This window comes from Leuresthes tenuis, unplaced genomic scaffold (genome assembly GCF_036924035.1).
Source record: "Leuresthes tenuis unplaced genomic scaffold, fLeuTen1.0.hap1 SCAF_2, whole genome shotgun sequence".
NCBI lineage: Eukaryota > Metazoa > Chordata > Actinopteri > Atheriniformes > Atherinopsidae > Leuresthes > Leuresthes tenuis.
The window spans coordinates 22,075,981-22,095,656 of record NW_027325356.1 but is presented as its reverse complement, the minus strand read 5'-3'; the positions used below and the strand labels follow the sequence as shown (position 1 = coordinate 22,095,656).

Below are 19,676 nucleotides of genomic sequence, written 5' to 3'. Positions count from 1 at the left end.
TCACACTTCAAGAAAAAAACAGCTTGTGGAGTTTCTAACAGGTTTCATGTCATTGGTTGACTGGGACTGAATATCACTGTTATCATCCTTTGTGATACACAAACTGCTAGAGACGTCTAAATAATAGAAATACATAGGGTTCTCTGCTTCAGTCCACACAACATAATGTCAGTGTTGAAGCACTAAAGAATCAGTGTGTGACAAATAAATTGGCACCCAAGTAATCTCTTTTTCTCCAGAAGAAACGGTTTCACCTTATGCCACAGCATACAGTACACTGAGTGATCATAGGCACTACTCATTGTTTAAATCTGTGAGCAAAACTTTGTCCTATTTTAAAGGTTATGTGGCTTTTAATAGCACAGCTTTGAAATACTGGTAAGAGAATGTCAGTGAAAGAACTGCTTCCGGGGACTTCTTTTTCCCCGAATTCTCGTGCAGTCTCATTTTAAAACTCAAGAAAAGAGAAAACTCATCAACTTAGATTTGTGCATTCTAAACAGCTGTGGGTATGGTGATAGTGTTTCCTAATCACCTTTTACCTTTGATGATCACAGAATGTATGTGTTAGTGTTGAAATATGCTCCTCCAAAAAAAATTTGATGACAGTTTATAGAGGTGTTGGCCCCACACATAGAATAAACCAAGTGTTTTCCCTTATGTAGGTCATGGTAATGTTATTTGAATTAAACTGGCTATGAGAATATGATGTTAATTACCTTGCATAGACGTTTGCAAGAAATCCTGCAGGTTTGAGTGAGATGCATTGTAAGTATGTTAAGATGAATCTGTAAAAATTAAACACTGTCGTGTCCTCACAACAGTCTACCACCTCTCTCCCACTTTCTCTTTGTACATGAAATGAATGTGTGCTGGTTGTGTTGCTGTGGTTCCGTCCCTGCCTGTATGTGTGTTTAACCGTTGGAATATGTGTGTCCCTGTGTGCATCTGTCCACATGCTGTACCTGTGTGGTCTTGTGTTTGTCTGTGTGTCCAGTGAAGGGAAGATGGTTGTTCTGTCTCTAGCAATCGGGCTGGCTGAACAGGATGACTTTGCCAATCTCCCAGATCTTCAGGAAGCACCGGCAAGCAAAGAAAATGAAACCACACCAGACAAAAGGTAATGAGAGAAAAAGAGAGACAAATGTTAGGAAAGTGGTCAGTTATACATAAAAGATATGGAGTAGCTGTGGAAACTGTTTGTCATCCCCCAAACACCCACCCCACCTCACTCAACGGATCAACCTCTAATCCGATAAACCTGAAACCTCTTGGTGTGTCTTTTGGCTTCTGTGAGTAGCAGACTGGGGCCTCTGTGGCTCTGGCTTGTCCCTTGCATCCCATAGAAGGAACAAGCTTTTTTAAAGCTTTTTTTTGTGCTGTTGAAAGTTGCATTGTTCTGCAAGGGGAGGCTGGTGCTGTAAAGGTGTGTCCATGCTATGGTGGCTGTGGTTGGTCTGAAACAATGTTCATGATAGTCCAAAGTGAGAACACACCAAGATGCCAGAACTCGATGTTACCTAGCAGAACATTTCGTTTAAAAAAATGGTGTCCACGATATTCACTTCTCGCCAATGGTTTAATATTGTGGCTGATTAGTTTTGTTGTGGAAAATAATGTAATAGTAGTATAATTTCAAGTTACTCTAGTTAATCTTGACTATTAATAACACTGCTATGAAACAACATTGAGCAGGATTTATGCATTACACTTAAAAAGAAGAAAGAATCTGACTCTGGTGGGTTCTCAGTAGTTTGGAAATATTTTAAGATTATGACAAAAGAAAGAAAGAAGAGGAACTCATTAAAATCACTATTGCCCTTGACTTTAAGACTGTAGAGTGTTATCTCTAAGGCAGCCCAACACTCCCAAAGTCAACCCAGTCAACTCCGACTGAGTCAACTCCGACAGCCATTTGAATCCAAACAGGATTTGCGACAAATTTGTCCTCACAAGTGTGCGTGTGCTACAACCTGAAAACAAGTAATCGAAGTTTGGATGTGTCTATTTGCTACTGAATGATTGGATGTGTAGCTGGTGTGCTAACCAGAAACAAACTGGTTTTCTGTTGGTAGAACAGACAGTAAGCTCAAATCCACTGTCATTATATGGTTATTCCATGTATCCATGGTTTCTAGAAACTTATAATAGCAACATTTTTCTTTGCCAACTGCATTGCCCGAGTGACTTACTGCCTTTTCTCACATCTGTTTTAGTTTTTTATCTATTATGTGTTTCAAAATTTTATGTAGACTGTGAGCAAGATTATCCTGATAAGGAAATCAAATTAATTCACTTTTAATATTTTTAGTCAAAACAAATTCACAATAGGCAAATAAAAAACTTATTGTGTGTAATCTAATGCTGATGTGGAGTACCCACTGGGAGGCAATCGGTTTCACATTTATTCTGCTAAATGATAATCAGCCCAATTCATATAGTAGCGAGAACAGAAGGGTGACCTGCAACAAATAGTTGGGCCCCCACAAAGGTCTGATCTCAACAGTCAGTCTGGGGTTACATAAAGGAAAAACAGGACAAGTAAACTGAGGAAAGCTGCTGCTGTTTGAAATAATATTAAGTTGATTTGATTTACAGATTACGATTTGTCTTGTTAATTAATCAGAACTTTACATGGCATCCTCACGTCAGTACTTAAAGTTGGTTTACCATATTGTAGGCATTCAAATGAAACTCCTCCTTGGTCCATCCCTCTCATTCCCAGAAACAATACCAAGAATTTGACCTTAGTAATTTCAGTAGTGCAGTATGTCCTTGCTGTTACTGTTAAAGTAGTTGGCTTTCTCTACCTTTAATTATTAGGTTGTTCAATGACTACCAGCACAACACTATAAACCTCTGCTTTCCCCTTTATTCCTCTCTTTTGCTCACCTTGATGTTTTCTCTATTTTCTATTTTGCATATCACCACGTTCTCTCACCAATTTCACATTTTAGCTTCCATGTCCTCTACAGTCTTCACCCAGGCCTTTGAAAGTCTGCTTGTCTGCAGCTCTTCACTGCAGTTTTGATCTTTGAATCGCAGGCACAGGAGAAGAGCACCCTCATTATTTAGAGCCAAGATTCCTCACATGAAACACACATCTAAAAATATGCTAACCACTCTGATCTACCAGGGATCTCACAGCAGCCTTCAGAGACTAGCACAGTCTCTCAGCTGGTGAACAAAGAACTGAACAGTCTGCCCTCTTATCACATCAGTGTTTGAGGGATAAAGTGCTTAGCCCACTGCTTCGACTCTGGGTCGAGGGTAAACCTGGGTGTAGTTCATCGTAAGCAGCTGTGTATACATTACTACATTTTTTTCCCCTTTTATATTCCCGTTGTTGTTTCTTTGTGAGATTTGTAATTCTATTAATTCTTTTTAAAAAATCTTCTAAAAGAAAAAAATCTCTGCATTGCACCCAAGTGAGCTGTTTTAACTAGGTCATCTGTGAATTTGTGGTCGATGAAAAAAAGAGGCCTGCCTTTGAAAAGGACATGACAGATGCCTCTTTCTTCTGGTGTTATTGCAACAATAATGATCCTTTTCATGCTTTTGAAAATTAATTCAAACATTTCAGGGTTGGATACAAGATGAGGACCATCCTACTTCTTGTCCCCAAATCATGCTCTCCCCTGCGCTTTCTCACTCTCTGGTGGTCTGTTAACTCTAATCAAAGCTGGCCAGCTAGGCTTTAGCCAGAGGGCTCGCACGGGCCAAGTTGACTAGTGTCCTTCCACATTTAATAACAGCTCTCCATCATCATATCTGTCAGTCTCTCTCATCCCTTTGCCTCTGTAGTTACCTCATAAGCCCCCTGCGTCAGTCTGCCGCCTTTCTCCCGGCCATTTTCATGGAGCCCAGCAGACCGGTGCGATGCAACGGGATGATCTCGCCAAGATTATATGTGACAGAACAAGAAGCTGTCAGACAGTGAAAGAGAGACAGAAAGAAAGGGAAATCATTGCACTCAGCTTTCTAGAAAGATTTGATACAGGACAAAAATTCACACAACACTGGAGGTTCAAAACTCTGTTGGTTTATAAATTCAATCAAATACAGCTCGAACAGATAACAAATCTGATAAAAGAGAAATAACAGGACGGTTTGTGCAGTGTATCCATAATTGTTCATGAGCAAGGACAGTAGAAGAAGTGTCATTGTGGTAAAAGTGAATCACACAACAACTGGCAGAAACTAAAATTATCATCAATTGTCTAACTGTCCATCCACTCCAAAAAATATTGAGTATTTACTCGCCTAATATTCCAGCACGTTCACTATCTTGCTGCTTTCTCTCTGCCAGTTGGTGCTTGTTGCTGCTGGAAACGAGGTTGATGAAAGCAGTGGGACTGACACGAAACACTGGATGTGTGGGCTGGAAAGCCACTAGAGTGTAATAAAAAGTTAAAATTTCCATAGAACTAAGGTGAACAGCTCAGTTGGTGATAAATTCAGTTCATTAGTATGAGTGATCTGTTTCACAGCATGCCGAGTCATTTAATCCATCGTTAATAAGAGCATATTATTGCAACTTTATTGTGTTTTCATGATTCAGTCGCTAATCTACATCTCAGCTGTACAGTAAATTATTGACATGAAACATATCGATTCCATTTTTTTCCCTTAAAATAAGCTTCCATCCATAAAGAGATAAAGAGGCTTGTGCACTGAGGCAGCATATTGCTGCAGCCATGATGAGAACTTCTAACATTGTTAGAAGATTTCTGAGATGTTACTGTGACTCATTTACAACCTAATTTCCAAAAAGTGTAAAATGCAATCAAGGAACAAAGTCAATATTTTGTAAATCATTTTAACTGAAAATGGTACAAGGAGAAATTTGTTGAAACTACGTAATGTTATGTTTCTTGAACTGCAGATGCTCAATTTGAATTCAGTGCCATTACCACGATGTCTAAACAACACTCTTTTATCATGTTTTTTGTCTTATTACATAGCAAAGTTATTCGGTAGCTGACAGGTCTGGACTTTAGAGAGATCAATTTATCTCCTTGATTTTTTTTATGTAGTTGCTGGAATAAGCAAGACCTTCCCTGAAAAATATTAATCCTATTACTTAAAACACAAATGCAGCTGTGGTAAGAGTTTACACTCAATGTCAAAATCCGTATTTGAATTCTTTCTGACCAGTAATCTGGAGGAGAAGGTTCTGGGATACTTTATGGTTAACTTCATGTTATGTGAGTCACTTTGACTAACTGTGGTAGACCAGCCTAAAACCCTGTGGTGGACTGGACATAATCACCCACCTGCAGACAACAATGATGAAGGCTCTGAGGCTGTATGTGTTATTATCATCTCAGAAAGCTACTGTAGCATGGCCGAGTTGCATCTTAATGAGCTCAGAGATTCACCACACATAGAGATAAATAAACCCAAAGGAGTTCGCTGGCCCCTGACAACCTCCACTCTGAATGTTGAGTTTGTAAAAGCTGTAAAACGTGCAATGCTTTCCAATATGGAATACATCTGCCTTTTCACATTCAGTGCAAGCCAACAATGTGTTATGTCCACTCAAGCGTTCAGAGAGCGGACATGCAAACCAAATGTGGATCATTTGCTGTATTTGAAATATGAAGTCAAAAAAGAGACTGTAGCTAATTGTGTTTGGCTATCACTGTGGAGAATAGCACACTTGAATTTGGCTGTGACTGAGGTTTTTGATTTTTGATTTGATTTCAATTCTTTCTGTGAATCCTGGGTGTATATCCACAATGTAAACTGTGCGTTGCACAAAGTCTCAAATGTGCATACAAATTCCTTTTTGCTGAATTTAAAAAGCCATGGCCTGCAATAAATCTTTTTCTTCAAGAAATTTTTGGCAGGTGCACATCTGATGTCTACTTCCATCTTTACCCATGAATGAATGTTGAAAGTCATTCCCATATAAAGATAAGGTTTCTGAACAAGCTATTAGACATGGGAATGAAAACAACAGCAAAGACTAAAAGAGCACTGAATGTGAAGCTGGATCCCTTTTGGAGTATTGGAGTAAACTATGTTACAGTCTTTTGTCTTTTTGGAATTTTCAGTTAAACTTTGTTTTCTTGTTGTCAGCTTTCCATTCAACACAGAATACTGTCTCCAATTTGTCTCCAGTTACTCTTCATCTCAGTCCTGCCCTCCAATCAACATCTGTTTCTAAGTGACTCACCTGGATCCTCTTATCCAATCACCCCTCCCAAAAATAAGCTCCTAGGTTATTTCTGTCCTTTGCTTGATCCTCTGTTGATGTTCAACCATGGCTATCCACTGCTGGCTTTCATCCAGTGTGTTTCTGTATTTTCATGGATTAGTTTTAGATTGTTGCTGGGCTTTCTGTCTCACTGCACCTTATTTTGTAGGATTAATGAAGTCTTTTGATTTTCTCTTCTGCCTGCTCCTCTTTTTTTTTTTTTTTTGCCTGCATTTGAGTCCTCCGCTGAACTAAAACCTTGAACATTGAAACATGTTTCATTTGGCGGTCTCAGTTCTAGAAACATACCAGAAAAAAGTACAGAATAGAAAAAAATGTGTGAAGGTTATCCATTAAAATCAGACTAAAAGACTCCAACAAAGGTGGAAAAAGAAATATTCTAACTACAAACACATCAGCAGGTCTTCTAACAATACCAGGGGCCAGATGCATATGTGATGCATGTACACAAAAAGATTCATACTCTTGTTCCTACACACAAGTTTGTATTTAAAAAGGAATATTGTGCAGTGAGAGTGTGAGTACCTCCTGCATTTTTCAGATCATGTGTGGATATATTTTTAAAGCAGTTTAAGTTTCATATGGCAAGGTTGAAACGAAAAAAAGTGGCAACTTAATTTAATATGAAATACAAAAGGCTATTTCCTTGAGGTTACTAAGTATAAAAGCTAAAGGATGGCTGCTCTCGCATCGTTGGACAGCCTCGCTTATTCAACTTTAAGAAGACAAACATTTTGGGAACAAATTGTCTGGCACAAGATTATAGTTGACTCAAGCACTGCTTTAGGTTTCATTAGGCTGTTGTTCTTGAGCTGTGTGACAAATCGACTCTGTTGTAGCCTTGATGCTCTCCTTGTCTGGTGAGCTGAAGTTCTTTTTTTGCATCTCGTTCCTGATGTTATCATTTCATCTTTACCTCAACGTGGTCTTTTGCTGTAACCCTACAGAGTTGATCACTTAGTTTCCTTTTTTCATTCAGTCATTTTTTCTTTTTTCTCTGTTTGTGATTTCAGAACTCAGACCACAAAGTAAAACAAATCCAATTTTGTCTTCTTCTCTGCGTATCTCAGTTTCACGTTTGGTAAAATTACACGTTTTCTCTCGTGTTGCCATGACTCTCATGCCTACATGTGGTGCAAAAGATCTTTTTATGTGCAAATGATTGATTAGCAGACAGTGTACATCGGTTCATGGTTAAAGTCAGTAGTGGAAACCAGTGGAAATGATAATGATGAGAAATGCCGGAGCTGTAGAATTGGCTGTTGTGTTTTATGTTAAATTCTATCTGACACGTTATCTGAATTGAGTGTAATCACCAACCATTTTTTTGTCTGTAAACAGTTTAAACATCTGGCCTCCAGTCTAATATGATTGCTTCCAGTGTATATGAACATTTATGATCTTTAGATGAATACTGGTCACTGTAAATGTTTGAAAAACTGAACACTCCAGTGGGAAGATGGGAGAAACTTTAAATTAAAATCACTGAAGAGTAACATTTTTTTCCTTCATATTCAGAATTTCAGGTAATATTCTGAATAGTGCATATTTATTAGTATTTTGATCATATTCTGTTGTTGGCTTGATCTTCATCATTGAGCAACAGACACTTGACAAAGGAGGGTAAATAATGCTCTGTGAATTGAATGCTTTAAACTTTAACACTTTGAATTGCTATTTGCTGTTCGATGAAAACGTTTTATTTGGTTATTATCTGGGGCTGAAGATAAACAAATTAAGACCAAACCAGTCTACCGTACCTTCATTGGGTGCTGTTATTGAATCAAGTCTGTGTTTACATGTGATTGAGTGGGAATCAAAGTTCTAATCTTGACAGAGTTGTTGTTGCCATGGACTCGCCGAGTTGCACATTACAACACATTATAGTATTAATCAATCAATCAGTTTAGTAGTTGAGAGACAAGGACCCAAATGCGGACCCAAATGAAATCAATTGCAGCCATGCCAGAAAACCACTAACTGATACTGGTAGAAATAAAAAAATCAAATACAAAAACAAACATGGGGAGAAAACAGAGGAACAGACTATGGCGCTTGACTAGGAGGTTGTGAAAGCAAGGATCTGACAAAGACTGTGACCAAACAAGGAGCATAAATACTGTGGGGGAACTGATTAGTGAGTAACAGCAGCTGAGACAGATTGAATACAAGCAAGTGTAAAGCAGCTAAGAACATACAACAGAGAGCAATCAAAGAGTTCAAAGAAACAACCAACTAAGAACACAGAAGAGTAAAACAAAGAACTAAGAAATGATTCAACCATTGAAAAAGACCAGACAATCAAAACACAAAAAACAATAGAGTAACTGTGAACAAAAAGACAAATTATGATTAGACAAATACAATACTAAATTAACCCAACCACTCAAAACACCAAGAATCCCAAACAAGAAAACAAAATTGAAACAAAGACAAGAAAAAACTAATCCAAAGTCCAAAAAACAAACCCTAACACAGGAAGTTGTCACCCTTTATCAGCTGGCATATCTGACTCTTTCAGTTGTATGCCTGAGCCAGCAATCACTGAGAGTCAAACCTCCTAATGACTCTCCAGGCTGGCCACTGGTCCCAATTGTAGCCTCTGGGACTGGCAGTGGCCTGGGAGGGAAGATGATTGGAAAGAAAAAGCAATGTAGGTCAGCACAAACGAAGCATCTTTTCTAAAGAATCTGTCAGATCCCAGTCTGGAGCTCATTCACCATTTTCGTGGTTGCTGCTTGTAGCTACGAGCAGGTTGCTGATTTAAGAGAGGCCATGAAAGGAAAGCGAGGGCAGTGTCACAGAAAGTGATGGTGATCAGCTCTTGATGTCAAAAATCAAATTTTATTGATTTTGTTTCTTGTTTTGAAATAGGTAAGACTTCGCTTTAGGTCATTTTACTTCCCTCTTAATGAATGAATGTGCAAAAAACAGTTACACCCAGTGGATAAATTTCAAGAACAAGGCAGGGATAGTCTATTCCAAGAGCATCAAGTCAGTCCATCTCTGTAGATGGCTCCATTAGTTATATAGTTATATTAGCCTGCGTGCTGAGGGGGGGCGGTGGCCAAGTGATTTGTCCCTGCTGGAGGAGAGCGCTGAGTGGGCTGACATTGGAGTACCGGCTTCATCCATCATGAGACATAGGACCTTATTGTGTTTTATGGTCTCCTCAGGCTACTGTATGATCAGCAAGACCCAGATACAACATGTTTATGGAGACACACTTCCTATCAGGGTCTTGCTGGTAACTCTCATCCCTCATGTCCTCACCCGTCCGTCCACTTTCCCATCCTTTCTCTCTGCCTCTCATTTCTATCCCACTCCCCTCATCATTTTCCTCCTTAGCCTCTGCAGCTCTCCCTTTTCAGTCCTTCTCCACCTCAGTCAACTTTCTGTCTTCATGTTTCCTCTAATTGCATAAAATACCCTCTTTTTTGAGTTGCTCTTTTGTTACTCTGGTTTGCTATCCTATTTCTACTTTCAAATTCCAATACTTCTTTGTAAGATGGGATGATGTCATATCAGTGCTCCTGTGCCGTAAAGATGACTGTCAGCTTGGCCAGGCTCTGAAAAAATGTGCCTCACTGCTAATCATCCAAAAAAGGGAATGAAATGACTCTATGGACAGTTTTGCTGATATGTCGTGTATATGCTCACACACCTTTGAGCTTACTGTTAAACGCCTGCACAAGTTCCAAGCATGAATATTTCAAGTTTGGCTCAAATTGTTCATTTTTAGATGCAGTTCCCGGTCACACAAGCTCAGCTCTAGCCTGTTTAATTCACCTAAATTATAAGGAAGTCAATATTATTTCCTACTTTTCGCCCACATGAAGCCAAGAATGAAAACGCAATGAATGCTATAAATCTTTGTCACTTTATAACTTCTCTCATACCCCAAGGCAGGTTAACCTAATTGTTTTGGCGGGACTTCTGGAGATTAATAACTGAACGTGAGATCAGAGTACAACAGCAACTTTTTGAAATTCCCTTTCTGTGAATATTGTAGATCTTCGTTGGAAGATCATTGTCCGCTTATACACACTGGACTCCAATATTGTCAAGGTCTGCTGGTCTGTGGGCTTTTGTAATGCTTTTGATTCAGATTTCCTTTTCTTCTGTTAGGGTTTTTTAAGATCATGTGAGGTTTTGTTTTGTTTCATGATTTGTAATCTTGTTTAATTTCCTCAGTCCATTCCTTTTCTCATCTAGTCTTACTGTGTATAGTAACAATAAAGGCATTCCATTCTATTCTATTCTATTCTATTCTATTCTATTCTATTCTACTTTCTGCTCTCCCTACACACCTGGATTTTATTTATTTATTTATTTAATTTTTTTGCCAGATACCACACCTCTCTTTTGTTTGTCCTTCACTTTCTATATAAAATGCGTTCCGCTTTTTCCTTTATTCATTGCTAAATCCACTTTGTTGTCATTTGGTCATGCGTTTTCACTTCTGTTTAGTTTAGTTGTTTTTGAGTTTATTTTGCTTTTGGCGTCTTTGTTTTGTTTTAATAAAGTTTTGGTTCTTTGCGTGCTTGGCTCCTGCCTGCTGACACCTGCACTTGGGCCCTCGATATCATCACTATTTTTGTTTAATTTTTAATGCCAAAGTTGAGATAACTAGGAAATCAAATGTCAACGGACCAACACTATCACGGTCAGAAGTGAGTTCAACCTCCAGTAAAACAAACAAAGACCAAAAAATGCCTCCTCATGGAGCAGAAACACGGCCTTATCTGGCTCTGAGGAATGTGTCTCATTATTCATCGGCACATACCTGTGGAGAAAATGCCAAAGATTTTTGATCAGGTTTAGGTCTGGGCTAAAGTCAGATTTTCAGGTAGACAGGATGAATGTTGATTCTGATTCTGTCCAGAGTTACACACTATTGCTGCAGATGGACAATGGCTGGATGATTGATATTCAGTTTGGCTGCATTTCTGCTGTTCTTATAGGCCAACCACAAGCAGGATGATGGCTTTACTCCTGTCTTGCGACATGATGTCATCTGCAGTACTTTTGCAACACACCACACGTCAGCAAAGTCAGTGAAGTGGAACAGGGAGCCATATCCAAGCCTCGGTTTTAGAAATATGTTGATACTTTATTCATTATTAAATTTTAGAAAATATCACCCGTTTATTATGCCAAATGTTTTACAAAAAGAAAGGCTATTTCTGTGTATCTATATTGTTTTCTTCTTGCGAAAAGCATGTTATGTTTTTATGCCCCAATGTATGTGCAAGACATGGTAAGGAGGTCAGAGTGGGTGTACTGTACATGGGTGCATTATGTACACATCAACTATGGCTTAGATCAGCATTGGATAGATGTCTAACTTTTTGTTGCTGCTTAATCCTAACTATCTTGTGCTTCACATATTCTATTAATTCCAGATAATTTTAAACTTCTCTCTGATTAAGAAACCACATCAAACCAATTGACTATCTACTCCAGCAGCCCTGTGAAAATGCAATGTCATTTCACTGTAAAATTCAGGGAAGACTACAGCAACACATCAAACTTCAATTGCTGCTATTATTCGTATCAGTGCTGCGTAATAATATCTGAGCTGAGACATTATGGCCTTTCAATATTGTAGAGCTCAGTATTTCTGTTTACCCATTATCCAGACTCATAACAGTCTGAATGGTTTTCCTCTTTCTCTTCCACAAAGTTCCACATTTCCTCTAATGAATAAACCATGTTCTTCAATTAAAAAGACTCCCACAAATATAAGAATGCTTTCTATAAGCTGTTTGAATAGCTCCACATAAGGTTTGTTGGCTTGGTCTGGTAGGAGCTTTTTGCTATCAAACATAACTGTGTCTAAACATATTTTCTATGAGTTGAGGTTGTTTCATTACAAAGTGCACAAGGACCAAGAGAGTAGTTGTCAGATAACTTATAAAAATATGATTTATTCCTTTGAAATGTAATTGAAGCATGACTCTAATTCAGTATTCCACTTGGAGGATGTAGAATAAAACAGATATTGGCAGGCACATTTATGTTGTAAATGTCCATTGAATGTTCAGCCTGAAGACATAAATGGTCTCATGCAGATAGTCTTGAATATTATATAACATATGATGTAGTTTTTATTCTAATGAGTTCTTACCCCTTGATAGAAATCATGTAGATGTAAATATTCACAGCTGACATCCCATTAGTTTCTTATTTCTTGCACATCTGGACAGCACATGCACATGTTGCTTTCCCTGCTCTACTCTCTTGCTCATGCTCCTTGCTCTCCTTCAATTTTCCAGCACTTTTTTCGAACTCGGTCTCTTGTACAGTAATTGCCTCTATGATACACCTCTATCAGAGCCAGGTGCAAGAAGCCTGTTCCTTTCATTTATTCAGTCCTTCTTAATCATTGTTGAAAAGGCTCTCCAAGAGACAATAGGCATGGGACATAGGAGAAGATAAGATGTCTCTGCATTGTCCTATGGGGTGTAATGACTTGCTTTGTCCATTTATACAGAATTGTGTGACTAGACAAAGTGAGAAGATGGCTGTCAACAAAGATTGAGGGCAGAAGGACAGAAGTCAGGGGTTTGAGGTTCCTGTATAAGATTGAAGTGCCACAGTACCCTCAACCTCCATTGTGATGGCTTGCTTGTGTGTATGTCATTTGCGTCAGTGCTAAAATGACTTTTTGTCTGTTCATTTGCATTTCCCTGATATCAAAAGAGTAAACTGTTAAGTGAGAGTAGAGCTTGTTTCAGTCTGAGGATCGAAGTTGATTTAATAGGGAAGGGTAACTCCACTGTTGAAAATTCTTTCTTTCTTTTTTGAGTGTTGGAGGTTATTCTGCACCTCTTTTTGATATTTATGATTCAGCCGTTTTCAGTATAAGCGCTCACGTACACACGGGTCACAGGGGGTTGGAGAAGTGTCGGTACAAAGAAGTCAAAGAGTATGTTTCAATGGCTTTCTAGATTTTTGACCCCTTTGCCTTGTGGGTTTTTTGTTTCTACTTTCAATATATGCCCCTCTCTGTGGGACTTCCTTGGATTTTGCTGTCCTCTTTTGAAGGCTCCTGTTACCATGGTTACTGCAACCCCGTGTAAAATGCATGATGGTAGTGAGTACAACCTTAAGTGGGAGCACACATTTCAGTAGTCATGGCTACAACAGCCTCTAAAGGATGAATTATGTAACTGGTGTTATGTTTGAGACGAGATAGTAACTGGCAGGCTGAAAGGGGTAACTCACAGTTGCAGACATTCTTCCCTTCTGTTTGGGCGAATTTTAAACTTTGTTTCAGGATGCATGAGCGCATAATTGATGCTTTCTAGTAATTGCAAAAATGTTGAATTTCATCTTGTTGTGTCACTGAATCAAGAAGAACTCGGTTGTTTTAAGAATTTTCAGAATTAACTGACTCGCAGTCATGCATATTTTTAAGGTTTTCTAGTTGAATATTGCACAGCACAAGCGCCCTGTCTGTGTGTGGATTTGTGTGTGTGAACTGGTCTGTGTACTTTGACAGTGAGTAAATATGTATATTTACACGCATGGATGAACTTATCTCACTACCACACCCACTCACTCCATGTCCCCCAGGCGCTGTACTGTGTCAACAGTCGTGATTCGAGGACAGTCTGTGCAGCAGTAGCAGCAGTAGCAGGTCTTTATACTGGTGACTATCATTACCAGACACCCCTCCATAGGGCAAGGTATAGTATGTGTAGGAAGGGATGCACTATGGAAGTAGTTGTTTGATTAAGCTGATTTAACTTTCTAAAATGTCTCAGATTTTCAGGAAAATTAAGAATTTTAATGATTTTTTAGATTTTATTTAATGATCACAAATTGACTAATAGGTTAGCACCTTATGTGAACAACACTATAACAGCGCAGTTACATACCTGAAGGAAGAAAGACAATTAAACAACCTAAACAACATGTATTGTAGGAAAAGTGCACTTGTCCTTCCTGTGAACTCATTACTTTTATAAGACCATAACACATGAATGTCTTCGCTGTTATACACAACAAATGGAACTAATTTTCACATTACTAAAAATAATTTGGTTTGTTTTAGCCAGCTCATATTTTTCATTTTATTTTTTGCCAGTTAAATTTAGGACCGAATAATAGAAAGTATGAGTTATATTGAGACAGCAACTGTGTAATTAATGATGGCATATTTCTCATGGATAAGATGCCAAGACTGCATGGATATGCTTTTATTAATTCTTGCAGCCAACAGAACATTTGGAATGCTTTGCTTGTAGTTGAGCTTTTGTAGAGTTTGGGCTATCAGACATAGCACAAGTGAGCAAACAGCAATGTTGGACAAGGGATAGTTAACAACTTGTTCAGTGATTGTGCTGAGAGAAGTGAAGGAGCTGCGGTTTTAGGGATTCCTTGGCACAAAGGGCACACATAAATACGTTAAAAGAACAATGAAAAAGTGTTCACTGTTAAGAGAGTAGGTCATAGTAACTGTGTGCTGCTGAAATTTTAGCACAAGGAGCTGACAGTCCGACAGCCAATAAGTGTTCAAATCATACTTTACTTTTCCTATACACTGAAAACAAGTGTTGAACACATAAGCGTTACAAGACATTGGTGGGTTATAAGCTAATTTTAAGGTTTGGCACATTTCAATGTATAAAGTAAATTAATTGAAAATGCATACTGGATATGGGGGAAAAAAAAATTAAACATCGTGATAATCACAGGAAATGGTTTGAAATTATTAATTTTTCCTCTTTTTTATATTGTCAAAGGAAATATGGTAATAACACAAAGCTGGTATGTTTATAATTAAGTGAAAGTCAAGTGAGGGACAGGGAAGACAGCGAGGTGTTATGTGCGTGACTACCACCAGTGTTGTTATTTAAGGTAACACACCATTCCCTGATGTGTTAGGGAGTGCTATTAGGAGCTATAATAAGCATAGCTTTTGACCTACCGAAGAAAAGATTCAGTAATGTTTTAGATGTCTTCATCAGAGGACACCTGCAGGGGTTAGCTGTTTTTGGCAAGGCTGTGAAACAGAAGCCATTACTGTTTGAATTGAGTCGGTCCTGCATTGTTGGTGCTCTGACCTGCAGATCACAGGAAATCAACGTAGAGTGACGAATCAATTCTTTTCTCTTCCACAGCATATCCTTTTCCCCTCCTCATTCAGTGTCGCTCTACTTCTGCTTGTCTCTTTGCTGTACAACCCCTGTCTATCTCTCAGCCCTCCCTCTGCTGCATCTTTCTATTCTGCTTGCCCATGCGACATGTCAGATTGCATCCTTTCTCTGCTTTAGAGCGTCTGACTCTTTACGCCGGCCAAATGTGGTCTGTTTTGTTTCTTGGCTTTTATCCACCTTCTCTCCTCAGTTTCTTTTTCAGTTAAATGCTTGAGTGCGTTAATCTGCGTATCTGGTGATGTCTTAGTCTCACATGAAATTGAGTCAATAACCTTCCTCTGTTCAGTCTGTTAATCCTCTGATTTTTAACAAAAGTAAATCCTTTCCTTTCCTTTTTTCAGCTTTAGTGATCTAAGATTTATCTCTTTCTCATATCATTTTTTCCAAAAAAAACTTTGTGTTTAACAGCTCAGCTGCTCACTTATCATTCACTCTAACACCATTTGTCTCACTCTGGGTTGTCTCACCCTCAGCTACAATAACTGCTCATTAGTCTTAACTCCATACATAATATGACCCAAGAGCAAATTCAATGCATCCTTTTATAGATATTACGTATGTCTTAAAGTTCTGTATCACATGTAACATGGTTTTCATTGATTTTCTGTTGTTGCTCAGTATGTAGGATTTAATGACATCTGGTGGCAAAGTTGCAGACGGCAAACAACTTCAAATCTCACTCTTCTCTTTTAAGTGTGTAATGAATGATGGAAACTAAAAATATAATTGAAAGAAGAAAACACAACCATCTAGTGTCTGTATTTTTTTCCATCTGTTTCAGGCAAAAATAACCATTTGACTTTTACCAAAAATGACAAGTAGGAATCTTGCTAAAAAGCATCTTGTTAAGACAGGACAGGAAACTTAAATATCACTGACTTAAGCGAGGAGGAATTGCATGTAACTATAGATAAATATATATATATATCTTAAGTCTGGTTGACCTTATAAAGAGAGTTTTTCCTCTCCACTGTTGCCCCTGGCCTGTGCATGATCAGGATGGGGATTGAATAGATGTTAATATTCAGTGTTTTTTTTAAAGAAGTTGACTTGAAGTTGATATGCAAGAAATATTATTTAGATTATTATATGGATTACAAACGATGTTCTGAGTTTATGAGAGTTTATGTTACGTTGCATTGTTTTTTTAAAGACTGTTTTAGGACATTGATAAGAAAGAGGCATTGGTCTTCAGAGGTCATAAGAGTGTCATTTTAAAAACTTGAGAGAAACTTTTAAAACCCCATGAATATTTTCCTTTATCGGAATTAAGGGAGCAGGTAGAACAACTTTTTACAAAGTTTCATAGATACTATTAAAGTGAATTTGGTTGAATTGGATTATAATTTAATAGGATTTGTCTGAATTTAATAGGACTTTATCTGAAGTTGCTTATTTTTTCTGGGGTGAGATAACTTTTTTTGTAAATTGACTATATAAATAACCAGAACAGAGTTAAAAATTGAATAAAGGGCACTAAAGTATGTGTTAAAAGTATGTACTTTATGGATTTGACTACTTAATGTATATGAACATATTTAAGAGGATATGTTTGTATTTTACCCTTTTTTGACAGAACTCCTGGTAACAAACCAGGCAGCAGCCCTCGAGGTCAGACCCCAGATGAGACCGGACGTCGCCATGAAGGAAACTCCTCTGTTTCTGACTTGGCCAACTCAGTCACCAGTGACATGCTCATGGTAACACACAATATCACCTCAGTGTATTTGTAGCCCCTGAGACATACTGATAACATTTTTCTTTGTAATTTGGTCGAATCTCAGCTAATGTTACAAAGAATATGGGAAAAGTTATAGTATATTTTTTCTATCACCTACTGTAAATGATATATTTAATTGGTTTACCAGAAGACAAAAAGGAAGCCTACACTCTTTGAGCAAAGCTGTGAGAGAAGGGTTTCATCTTCTCCACTCTTTCATCAGTCAGAAAGAGCTGTCTCCATCCCACTCAGCTCTCCCACTTGTGGAGCAAAATAGTTACTGCCATACAGCATCTCAGTTTACTGAAACATACAGTAATCATCTTCCTGAGGTGAGAGCTGGGAGGGGATGGGACGTGTGTCTTATTTAGCAAGGTTCCATAATTAACTGTGAAGGAATATGTGGTGATGTGGGTGCAGTTAGAATATAGCAGAGATGGAGATGAGCACTTTGTTATTATGTGGGTTTCATGGCGTATCTGAGGAATTTGCTTTGGTGGCATTTAAGCATAATACTCAGTTTTGCCATAAGCATCGATATATTACACATTTCTCCTTTCATGCTGGAAAAATATTCCTCCTGCACTTTTGAGCCCCTATTACTGCTATGGGAAGAGCAGTGGCAGTATACACAGGCTGTATTCCCACAGAGTACACAGAGAGAAGGGAGAGTGTGAAATGGCATCAAATGTCAGAGTACATATACATCCAACCTCTGAAGCGTCTCAGGTGACAGAGTTTGGGGGAGGATGGATGGGGGTCCTGTCAGCATCACATGGTTCTTATCAGGATTTACTCTGACACTGCTTTCATTTTGTGGGATGCTCACAGAGTCATGCAGAGTTTGGCGTGAAAGGGTCTTCACCTCAATATTATCAAACATTTACATATGTGTGTATGTGTGACATACATGTTTATATATATATATATATATATGTATGTGTGTGTTTTCTTTAAGATAAGAGTAACAATATTCAACTTTATAGTAATTGTGAGGAAATCTCCTGAAAAGACCAAAGGCATCAGTGGTTTAATCCGTTTCTAAATACTTTCTGACTTCTCTTCTTTTTAGATTGTGTGGATACAGAATTTTAAAGTAGTCACTTAAACATGAGAAAATTATACATTTGTTGGGTATTGTTTTCAACTTTGGACTAAGACACATTTTGAGGGTTTCTGAGTATTTAAAACCAGACAGTTTATATAGGATTGATTGAAGTGAACTATGCTACCGAACTTCATTGTATGAGAGGAATGTGTCAGCCAGTGCATTTTGAGTTTTTGATAGAAAACCAAAGACATCAAGGGCAAAAAGGATAAAGCAAGATTAGGCTTGCCTGGTTCCAGGCCCCAGAATTAGTTTAATGGTTTGACAGTTCTGTCTTACATCAAGCAAAGATGAGACTTTAGACAGACTACACGTCTTGGAGCAATTGGTTCCAGGCTTTTCAACAGATTTGTTAGTAACAAAAATGAAAAATTATCACTAGATTTGTACTTTGCTCTGAGATCATTTGCATATACTGCATGGAGATTGTTTGAGTTTCAGAAAAAAAAAAGAATTACAATTAACAATATAAAAACTGAAATAGAAGAGAGAACTCCAAGAAGCAGAGAGTGCCCAAACGATGGAAAAGCTATTTAGGGCAGCTGTTGGGTGAAGGACAGCATAATGAAAAGTGATCACATTCAGCATGGAGAATGTGGCTGAGCGGCACCATCTTAAACGAGTGGGGAAAATTCAGAATTGGATATCAAACTTCTAAAAGTTGAGCTGAGTAATGCCTCCAGCTCTTTCCCCACCAGATAACACTTTCTAGACAGGGTTTCTTTTTTCCTCTTCTTCTGGGCCACACCACTATCTATCAGTGGGTCTTTTTACCAACCAGATAATCTGCCTGTCATCATCTCTCAGTCTTGCTCATTTTCTGCCCTCATTGCATGACAGACAACAGCCATGTGACATTTTATGCTATTTTGCCAGTTAGAAGCTGTAGTTTTTTTGTTGAAGTGCTGAATTAGTGACCCTTGTGGAGTACCTTAATTTATTATGAAACCAGCTGTCTGCGGAGAAGTCTGATCACCGTGGCAAGATGCTGTGAATGCTGCAGTTTGACTCTGTTATCTGATAAAAAAACGTCCTTCCATGACATGTCATAACCCTGCTCGGTTATATCATCACTTTCCCTGAAGAAAATCACTTAAAAACTACTTAGAAGTTCATTTGACTTGAAAATTCTAAAACTCAACTCTAAAAACTTTTTTTGCTTTAGGTCCTTGGAGCTCAGTTGCATAATTTGTGCTTTTCTTTCTAGGCCTCACACATTTCATATTTTTCAGTGGATTGAGTTTGAATTAGTAAATTAATATCCACAAAACACAAGGATAATTAAATGATCATCTAAACAGATGCTGGTAAGTGCTTTATAGTAATTAAAATATTAACTGAATAAACTATACTCTGCTAAGACATACAGTCAGAATACTTCAAAAACCTTTTTCTCTTTTTGTTTCTCTTTTGTTCTGAAGTTTTTTTTTTCTGTAACGTTCTTTTCTTTTTAAATTA

The 19,676-nt window shown here is 38.1% G+C and overlaps 1 protein-coding gene across 4 annotated transcripts in view; it reads left to right on the top strand.

Annotated features, from left to right (window-relative positions):
• Positions 1 to 19,676, top strand: part of syt7b (synaptotagmin VIIb) — a 112,853-nt gene that overhangs the window by 83,078 nt on the left and 10,099 nt on the right. For 3 of the 4 annotated variants that reach the window (XM_072380672.1, XM_072380670.1, XM_072380673.1), the window contains 2 exons: positions 998 to 1,120; positions 16,967 to 17,090. In XM_072380672.1, coding sequence (XP_072236773.1) covers positions 998 to 1,120; positions 16,967 to 17,090 — 247 coding nt within the window. The remainder of the gene's footprint in view (positions 1 to 997; positions 1,121 to 16,966; positions 17,091 to 19,676) is intronic. The other variant, XM_072380671.1, reaches the window with a different exon arrangement.